Raw genomic sequence first — 10,476 nt, 5'->3', positions numbered from 1 at the left:
ATATATATGTGTGTGTGTGTGTGTGTGTGTGTGTTTTAGATATAGCTGTAGTAAACACTACCGTGCAAAGTTTGTCAGTAAATTACATTTTTTTTTAAAGAAAAAAACGAATGCTCTTATTTAGGATGCATTACATTTTTCGAAGTGGCAGTAAAGATATTTATAATGGTAAAAAATATTTCTATTTCAAATTAATTTATTTTGTTCTTTCGAACTTTCTATTCATCAAAGAATCCTCAAAAAAGTATTCTGAGTATAAACACACTCTCAGCATGTATGGTAAGCCTTTAAATGTAATTAAACAGTGTGCTAATTAACCAAATTAATACATAATAAATCAAATACATAATTATTTGCTCAGGAAGGACCCCATGTAAAGAAAATTCTAAGACATTACACTATAGCAAATGAAAACACTATAAATACACGCAATACAAAACTGGGCAGTCATGCATTAAAAATCCCAGAGATATCTGCATCCTCTTCAATTCTGCTGCTTCTGAATGCAAAAACACATACTGGATGCATAATTGTGACACTGGACCACAAAACCACAAAATAAGGGTCAATTTTTGGAAATTGAGATTTATGCACCATCTGAAAACTGAATAAATAAGCTTTCCATTGATGTATGGTTTGTTAGGATAGGACAATATTTGGCCGAGATACAACTATTTGAAAATCTGGAATCTGAGGGTGCAAAAAAATCTAAATATCGAGAAAATCACCTTTAAAGTTGTCCAAATGAAGCAATGCATATTACTAAACAAAAATTAAGTTTAAATATATTTACAGTAGGCAATTTACAAAATATTTTCATGGAACATGATCTTTACTTAATATCCTAATGATTTTTGACATAAAAGAAAAATCAATAATTTTGACCCAAACAATGTATTTTTGGCTATTGCTACAAATATACCCCAGCGACTTAAGACTGGTTTTGTGGTCCAGGGTCACAATTGTCTTTTTTTTCTTTATAACCATTTGCATTTATAATACTGAACACACTATTTATTTATCACCTAGTTAAACACATATTTTGGCAAATATTTCACACATTTCAGAAGTATTCCGATTTACCTGACCTTTCAAATCATATAAATAGTCAAGACAGTCAAAGTGCGACAGGGCAGACTGCGTTGTTGAGCAGGAACAGAAGTAGCGGCAGTCGTTTATGCAAACCACCAGCGTGCAAGAGTAATTCTAACTATTTCTAGATTTCACACATTGTTACACATCATCATTTTTACCAAACTCTTGCTCTATCTAGAGATCACCACTGAGAAAGACACTCGGTTGTCTACAAAAGCTTTGGTAGGTCACAGGCAGTGGCAAATTTGCCTGAACCTGTAGCCCAGCAACCAGCCACCTGTGCAGTTGATTAGCTCTCTCCATTCGTATCTCTATATAAGGTCACGGCACTCGGGAAGAACGCAGCTGCAGTATCGGCCTTACTAGCCATTAATTCCACTGAGAGACAAGACAGCAGTGGATGGCTTTATGTATGAGCATATTATCACCTCACCCAGGCAAAACCGCCAACACAGAATGTAGCGCAGTCTTCAAAAGAGAACAAGAGCAGCGTATCATTAAAGTTTCAGGAGGTCTATAGCAGTCTGAGAAGGTGTGCTGGCTCTTTTCTCTAGGTACTCTCTGAGAATGCCCCCATTTGATGCTGATTTGATGCATCGGTCGGCCACGAGCGAACCTCAAACACAACAGGGTGTTAGCTTGCACCAGACACAGCCTGGCACAATGTGCAGGAGTGCGTCTGTATTCAATGACTATCTCTCCTCTCATCTGCCGTCTCCGTTACACCTCTCAAGGGGCGGCTGGAGTATGGGGCAGGGGGGACCTGCTTAACTAAAGTGTCAGAGAGAGGATAGGTTGAGAATCTTTTGTGACATTTGAAAGCACCTGGCCTCTTAGATGCAAAATGAGCTTCATTAGAGAGGTAAGAGACACAATCCATAATGGTGTCTTGTTAGTACAGACCTCTGTGAAAGTTCTAAAAAGAGCGTAAGTTGGCAATCAACAGTGTAGCAAGTGTGATGCTGATTTCATAAATACGGTTCCTGGTAAAACGGTGCTACAATCATTTCAAGAAGAAGAGGGTTTCTGGTATGAGTGTGCATGGAGAAATGATGATGTAATTTCCACATCGAAATTCTTTTGTGTAGGCATGCACTCAACATCTACAAATTCACTTGATTTCATTAAATACGACATGCATAAACGGTTTGCAAAAAGAAGTGTCACAGTTGTACCAGATGATAAGGTAACTGTAGACTGTAGTGGAGTGGCGTGGATCCTGTTACACACTGTGTCACCAATACAAGCAAACCTGCGCCTATTGTTTCAGACAATAACATAAAAGCATACGGGATAATGCATGCTAGGTTTAAACAATCAGACTACCTCCAAAATCATGATAGGGCTATTATTTCAGCTGTGTACATAGCAATAGATCCATTAAATGATTAGTCTCAATGATGAAATCAAAAACAGAATGTTTAATAGAAAAAAAAACATGGATGAAAAGTTGCCAATAAAGGCAAGCACAAAATAAAAAGAATAAAATGTGCAGCACTAGACAATAAAGTGCAAGGCTTCGTGGAACATAAGACACAAGAAAAGAGAAAGGGGGAAAAAAGAATGATAAAGCTGTTGAAAAAACACATGGGGATTTCCTGATATGAACAAACATTAGCCGGTTGAGAAGCCCATGCTCCACCGCACCTAATGGGCCTCGCAATGATGTGTTAACTTTCCATCCATAGAAACTATGTGCAAATGAACCTTAAAAAGCTTTTGATGATCACTCTCGCTACTGAGCAAAGTAAAATTTCCCAGAAACCAAAACTGAGATGCTAGGGAGTCGTGATTCTTCAAAATGTGTTTCTCCCAGATCTCTTCAGTCAATTAGGGTCTATTACACGAAAGAGCATTAACTGGGAATATCACTCAAGTGCTTACGATTGCCACTGCTCTGGCGCTGAAACCAAGATTGTGTCATGAGCAGGTTTTATCACATCCAAAAATGTGGCAATCCCTCTTCCCATCCAGTGCAAATTTAATGATTTTGAAATAAGCCACAGGTCTGTACTCAAGACAACTGAGCCAAAAAGGTTGTTGTAGGTAGTAATTTAAAAGGAAGTCAGGTTGCTGAAATATATTTGTGTCATCATGAGTCAGTGTACTTCTTTAAAATGGACCACAGGACACAATAGGTTAATGCTATATTCTAGCCAAGAGTGCTTAAAGTTACATTGTCCCAAACCTGTATGACTTTCCTCTTTGTAACACAAATGAAGACATCTGAAGTCTCAGAAAGTGAGTGGGATCTAAATGTTGTTGCAATCCCACTGACCTTGATTACAAGGGAAAAAAGGTGAAGGTGAAACCTTCTTAGAAATAATGTCATACAGGTTTGGAACAATGTAACAGTAAATTGAGTTAATGATGACAAGATTTTCATTTTTGGGAGAACAATCGCTTATAATGTGTTCTGATTGGCAGAGGATTACAGTTCACAGAAAGACAGAGAAGATAATGTTGCTGTAATTGTTCTCCTAATTTGACACTTTAAACATTCCCACGCCACCCATCTACCACTTTGCCTTCAGGGGGAGACCCTTTCATCAAGAGCGACTTCACTGCAGCATGCAGGGACAGCACCAAATACCCAGCAACGTCTAGTGCACATCGGTAAAACTTGTGTTACCGTAAACCACAAATTAAAAGGTTTTTAACGATCATACTACTCAAATCCTGGTAAATAATTTAACAAAGATGACCCTAGTGACATCATTAACAGACAAAAAGTTCTAAGACTACCGATCTTGAAAGTTACTTAGAATTTGTGCATGAACCTCCCAAAACTTGCACGCAATTATTAATCAAACTGGTGGATTTTTGGTGAGCTGGCAGTAGATACTACGTTTTTGTGCAGACCACCTATGCCCATCCACAGGAAATCCCAAAACACAACGCGGACAGTTTTTTTGCTGGCACAAAACAAGTAGGAAATGTGGCTTCAATGCACAGCACTTCCTGAGCAATAAAAAACACTTGCATCTACACATTTTAAACAGATGCATGATTTGCTTCTGAGAACACACAGTCTTGCAATCTGACAGACTCAGGCCACAGAGTGGTTGTGGCCAGATCTGTACTGAGCCTGTGGAGAACAGTTAGTGATAGCCAGATGGCGGCACTGAAAGACAAAGAAGATGTGACTCCAACACAAATGTCATCAAAGGGACTTACACTTTTCACAAGATGAAGAAATAATATGCAAGATTTAGCGGTTTAGTTTCACACTTGATTGCAGACTGACCGGCATTTCGTTCTGAAAATAAACTGCATGAAACAAATGACACACTTCTGTGCTAAAATAGTTGTTAACAGTCCCACAACTCACCAAATGATGGCACATATAATACAACAGAGAAGATTTACATCTCTGTGGCAAAAAACAAACAAACAAAAAAACTATTTAAATACATGAAATAGCCAAAAAGAACTAAAGCCGAGTATGTTTCACATGAACCATATATGATACTGAACTATTAGATCTAATGCCACTGAAAATTTTTAATAAATCCTAAAGGGTCCTTCACAATTTGCCCCACAAAGTTGTGCATTTTCAATGAAAGTTGGCAACTACCAATGGGAGGTCCACCTGAGATGATCCACTTCCTAAAACAATTGATTACAGCAGGTAAGCAGCACCACTACTAGTACAATGACTTGGTGACCTCCAGACTAAATCGCTGTCAATATGAATGCCTGACATCTTTACAAGAAGAGAGTGTGGGTAACACCCATTGGTCAAGTAATTATGTAACACATGGTTGTTGGACATCTGCTAGTGTCCAGGTCTGCATCTGTTCCCCTCACTAAATCAAACAAAAACCTAAGGATTTTCTTTTGTTCCCCCATTGAGACAGATAAAAGACATGTAATTTTGCAAACTGCTTGTCTTCTCCAATATCCATAAACACACAGTCTACACAGTTTATTCTGAGTGCTTGATGTACTGTTTTTTCACCAGCACAAAACAAGTAGGAAATGTGACTTCAATACACAGCACTTCCTGAGCAATAAAAAACTTGCATCTACACATTTTACACAGATGCATGATTTGCTTCTGAGAACACATAGTCTTGCAAACCGACAGACTCAGGCCACAGAGTGGTTGTGGCCAGATCTGTACTGAGCCTGTGGAGAACATTTAGTGATAGCCAGATGACGGCACTGAAAGACAAAGATGATGTGACTTCAACACAAATTTCATTGAAGGGACTTACACTTATCACAAGATGAAGAAATAATGTGCAAGATTAAGCGGTATAATTTCACACTTGAGTGCAGACTGACCGACATTTCGTTCTGAAAATAAACGGCATGAAACAGATGACACACTTCTGTGCTAAACTAGTTTTAAACAGTCCCACAACTCACCAAAGCTTAAATGAGGGCACATATAATACAACAGAAAAGATTTGCATCTCTGTGGAGACAAATACAATTTAAATTCATGAAATAGCCAAAAAGAACTAAAACTGAGTATGTTTCACATGAATCATACATGATACTGAACTGTTAATGCCACTGCAATTTTTTAATAAATCCTAAAGGGTCCTTCATGATTTGCACCCACAAAGTTGTGTGTTTTCAATGAAAGTTGGCAACTGCCAATGGGAGGTCCACCTGGAGTGATCCACTTCCTGATACAATTGATTACAGAAGTCAAGCAGCACCACCTACTAGTACAACGACTTGGTGACCTCCAGAATAAATCGTTGTCAATATGAATGCCTGACATCTTTACAAGGGGAGAGTGTGGGTCTACTCCCGGACAGAAACGTAACACCCATTGGTTAAGTAATTGTGTAACACATAGTTGTTGGACATCTGCTAGTGTCCAGGTCTGCATCTGTTCCCCTCACTAAATCAAACAAAAACCTAAGGATTTTCTTTTGTTCCCCCATTGAGACAGATAAAAGACATGTAATTTTGCAAACTGCTTGTCTTCTCCAATATCCATAAACACACAGTCTACACAGTTTATTCTGAGTGCTTGATGTAACCCTACTCCTAATGCAATTCGGCCTGCCTCTCACATGCAGGCTTATTGTTCAAGCAGAGAGAGGGAGGAACACATTGCCTGGACTTTCCATCACTTTTGTTCTTCAGCCCTTTGATGGATGCCCTCTGTCTACACAAAAGTGTTTAGTGGAGTTGCGGCATTACGGGATTGTAGCATGCAGAGTCAGATTCACTTTCACAAACCCTCCCTCGGACTGAGGAATCTTGCTCACTAATCACATGCATATGAAGGGAACACGCTTGCTAAATATAGGAACAGCCACAATAGCACAAACACACAGCGATCTTTCCAATGGCCAGAGAAGACAAGCCACTAACCAGAGATTCTCAGCTGCCAACCACACAGAGAGACAGCCAGTTCATCTACAGGAATTCTGTGAGATTTACTGACAGGAATCTAAACGATAATTGCCATTTAGCACCATCTCTCTGTGCTTCGCTTTGAGTGCCGGGAAAACAGGTCACCTAGTAATTCAAGTGTGTCCAGAGGTAGCAAACAAAGTCCTGCTCAACTGTTTTGGTGGCACTGATTGGGATATTTTCAATGAGGTTAAGTTTAATGAAGATTAAATGGAGGAATATGTATCAGTCATAGCTTACATCAACAAGGGCGTTGATCACCACACCACCCAATATAAGACCTTGGATAAACGCTGAAATCCAATGTGTGACCGAATGACCGCTTCTCCTTATATCAGGGGTGCCCAATCCTGCTCCTGGAGGGTTAATTTCTTACAAAGTTACTAGAAACCTTTGAGCAGGGGCTGCTGGAGAAAGTTGTCCAACAGAGATTAGCTCAAACCTAGTCAAACACACCAGCCTGTAACTTTCAGGTAACCCTGAAGACTTTGGTTAGATTTTTCATGTTAGATTGAAGCTAAACTGGACGATGGACAGGTGTACTCCACAGAAAAGTGGCTCTCCAGGAGTAGGACTTTACAATCAGAGAGTTTGCTCTCTCTGGGAAAATTTTTATAACCTCAGGGGATTGGTCTCTGGTCCCTGGGTATGCAAAGTGTATCCTTGTAGGTCCAGGAAGTGAGCAGGTAGGGAATCCCGTGCCACCACCCGGATGCTGCAGCCAGGGACTCAGGTTGCCAGGCCACCATGTCCCTAATTCTGAGACGGCCCTTGGGATGTCAAGCCACTCTCTGAGGCCTGACACCATTTTCACTGTATCCGTCTTCTCTCATCCTACCACAACAGGCTTTTGATGGCCACAGCTCTTCAGCTGAACCTACATCTCCACAGGTATTAAAAGAGCCAAGGCCACCTGCTGTTCCTTGACTTCAAAGGCAACCTTTCTTAACACTGGTGTCACCGGGGTAGTGTACCGAGTCCACTGCAATACCTACCTCGCTGACCCGAGACTGTCGTGGAACATCAAAGCAATTACATAAGTTGATGATATCAACAAGACAGCATACAGGGAAAAGGTAAGACAGCTCAAAGTCTGGTAAAAAGAAAACAATCACAAAATGACACGATTAGAGAGTTCAGACAAAGATGTCACCTTAACAATGACCTTAACACATGAACCCTGAACACCTCATCCTTAACCTGAAAGTACCTTTCTTCCATAAGAGACTTAGGCTAGCCAGTGAAAATGTAACAGCTTCTTCAGGTGTGTCATAGAGAGTACCTGTGTTACCTGCTGGATCACTGTCTGGTATGTTAACTGCTCTGCTTTAGACAAAAGAGCTCTGCTGTGGGTAGTAAAAATAGCTCAGTTTGTCACTGGAACCACACTTCCAGCTAACAAGGATTGAACAGAAAGGCTAACAGCAACATTATCAGTCCATCTCTTGTTAGTTTCATCTGGAGGAAGCTTGAAGAATCCAAAACCACTAGACTTCCAAGTTGTTAGACTATCCAATAGCTCTGACAATCAACAAATGGGACTGTCCACCCCCACCCAATGCAGAAATGCAACCCATACTCCTGACTCTGCTTGTTATTGTTCTACCTCAGCACAATCCTTGCCGCATTACAGTCATTTTATGAGCACTAGACTCTGCGTTTACATCTTGCAATTCAAGTCTCTCTGACACTGCCTGCACTATACTTAACACCATTTTTTAAGCTTTTATATAGCACGCTGGGTACATATTGCTTTATATTTATTGTAAATTTCTTGTAATTACAGTTCACCATGTGGCCTTGGGAAATCACACATTATCATACTGTTATATAAATATTACTGTTTCAAAGGACATGCATTTTATTCTTGTTCTTGCACTTGGCTGATAATAAGGAAAGTGATAAAAAAATGTAACATGACTTGAACGAGAGTTATTTTTGAATTTTATCATGAGAAACAATGAAGTGCCTCCCTAGACGTACAAAACCTGCAGATAAGTTTCACCAAAGCAGGAACAGACACACCACAATGCCACAATTACCTGTGTCCATGACAACTAGCATCATTAACATTTCAAAGAATAACGGTTTATTTAACAAAGCCTCAAGCCCATCTTGATTATTTAAAAGTGAGAGTTTGTGAGCTGTCAACATGATAGCCATGTTTTGATTCAGAGAAGAAGGTGCTTGACCTTAATAAGTAGTAGATAATTTCATCTTCAGAGAAAAGCCCTAATTTATGGTGTTTTATTATATACAACCATAATAATATTAAAAGTGATGCTGTTCCACATGTTTGACCAACTTGGCATTTCAGTTCACTTTTGTGGGAGGGGTTAACCACTGTTGAAAAATACCTGCGTATGGTTAAAAATAGCACTAATACTCCTCTGACATATGCTCCTCTTGTTTGCAGAACTAAACTGAGATAACAGGCTGTTTGACATGGAACATGTATTTTTAAAACAGCTACAGACTTTGACTAGTTTACTCATCTGCGATACACGAAAGTATTCCGTTGCAGTGATTATCATAAGGTTGAGTATGAAAATTACTCAATATGAAAGCATTTACACCTTTGTTTAAAAAAAGGAAATAAAAGTTCATTGCACTACTGCAATAACTTTATGTAAAATAATTACAGAAAATGTTTGTTGTATGGCTTAAATGTCTGTTTATGGCTGAATGCACCATATAAAGTAAACATATTATTATTTTCATGACACAGCTGGTCATGTGATCTCAACAAGGTGGTGCATATAAAGGAGCAACCTGCTCCATGATATTTCTTCAAGTGCTGTTCATTTCTTCAAGTGCGAAACTTTTCTACTTAGCAATGCACACTAGGCTACACAAGTAAAACTTTACATCAGGAGGGGGTAGGCAGATGCACCCTAAACAACTACTTTAATATCCAGGAAGTAATGTCAGCCAAGAGGGGGTTTCCATGACCCCTATCATTTATGAATTTGGTGTCAATATATTAATAGGCAATAAAATGAATATTGACTTGAAGGTGCAACTACAAAGCAAACCTCATTATTTAGGCATATCAAGAACTATCATACACCGTCTAATACTGGATCGCACTAATGTCATGGCACTTACTTGATTTAACAACCTGCAACCTGGCATGCACTGTAGATTATTAGCCTACTTAAAATACACATAGGCAAAAACATTACCTCCAAAGCGCGTATCTCGTGTTGGGTCAGGTCGTTAGATGCGGCGCACTTGGTCCGAAGCCCCTTCAGACTAGAGATGGAGATCTCGATCAGGTTCTGGATGAGTTCGCACTGGTGTAGCGCGTCCATCCCTGCGTTACTGCCATCGCTCGCGTCCAAATGCTCCTCATCACTTGCGACCATGTTTCCAACTTTGCCAGAGACACTAGTATCCATTCCTCGGCATTGGCACGGCTTTAGGGGCATGGGCTCGGGCTCGAACTACAGCAAACACTAGTCCAAAGACATGTTTGTAAACGCATGTAGAGTAAACGGAGTTGCCAGTCCTACTCCAAGCGAGTTATGTACTAGTTCAGAGCGCAAGCATACTCCTCAAACATACTCGTGGACTGGTTTGACAGCCAGACAGGACGCGTAGTCAGCTTGTTCCGCCTCAAACGTTGTATGTATATCCCGTGAAGCCCTCTGAGAAGCGCTCGCATAGGTCTCACCCTCAGTCAGCTGTTTGAAGAAGCGTTTGATGCTTTGCAGTGTGGGAAATGAAGTTTTGTTTACACGCGCATCGGACCGTTTGAGGAACACTTACGTAATTGAGTTTTTGTTCAATTTTTGACTTAAAGGGGTCATATGATGCGATTTCAAGTTTTCCTTTCTCTTTGGAGTGTTACAAGCTGATTGTGCATAGATAAGATCCCTAAAGTTGCAAAGACTAAAGTCTCAAAACCAAAGAGATATTCTTTATCAAAGTTAAGACTCTGCCACGCCCCCCTAAAACGGCTCATTCTAACACGCCCCCACATATCTACCACACTAT

At 39.9% G+C, this 10,476-nt stretch overlaps 1 protein-coding gene across 2 annotated transcripts in view; it reads right to left on the bottom strand.

Annotated features, from left to right (window-relative positions):
* LOC107746652 (kinase suppressor of Ras 1-like) overlaps positions 1–10,135 on the bottom strand; it is a 43,541-nt gene extending 33,406 nt beyond the window's left edge. For both annotated transcript variants that reach the window (XM_016560952.1, XM_016560953.1), the window contains exon 1: positions 9,663–10,135. In XM_016560952.1, coding sequence (XP_016416438.1) covers positions 9,663–9,908 — 246 coding nt within the window. In that variant the 5' untranslated portion in view covers positions 9,909–10,135. The remainder of the gene's footprint in view (positions 1–9,662) is intronic.
* Between the last annotated feature and the right edge of the window lie 341 nt (positions 10,136–10,476).

This window comes from Sinocyclocheilus rhinocerous, unplaced genomic scaffold (assembly GCF_001515625.1).
Source record: "Sinocyclocheilus rhinocerous isolate Xijiao unplaced genomic scaffold, SAMN03320098_v1.1 scaffold259, whole genome shotgun sequence".
Lineage (NCBI taxonomy): Eukaryota > Metazoa > Chordata > Actinopteri > Cypriniformes > Cyprinidae > Sinocyclocheilus > Sinocyclocheilus rhinocerous.
The sequence above is the reverse complement of the archived record's forward strand: the minus strand, read 5'-3'. Positions and strand labels throughout refer to the sequence as shown.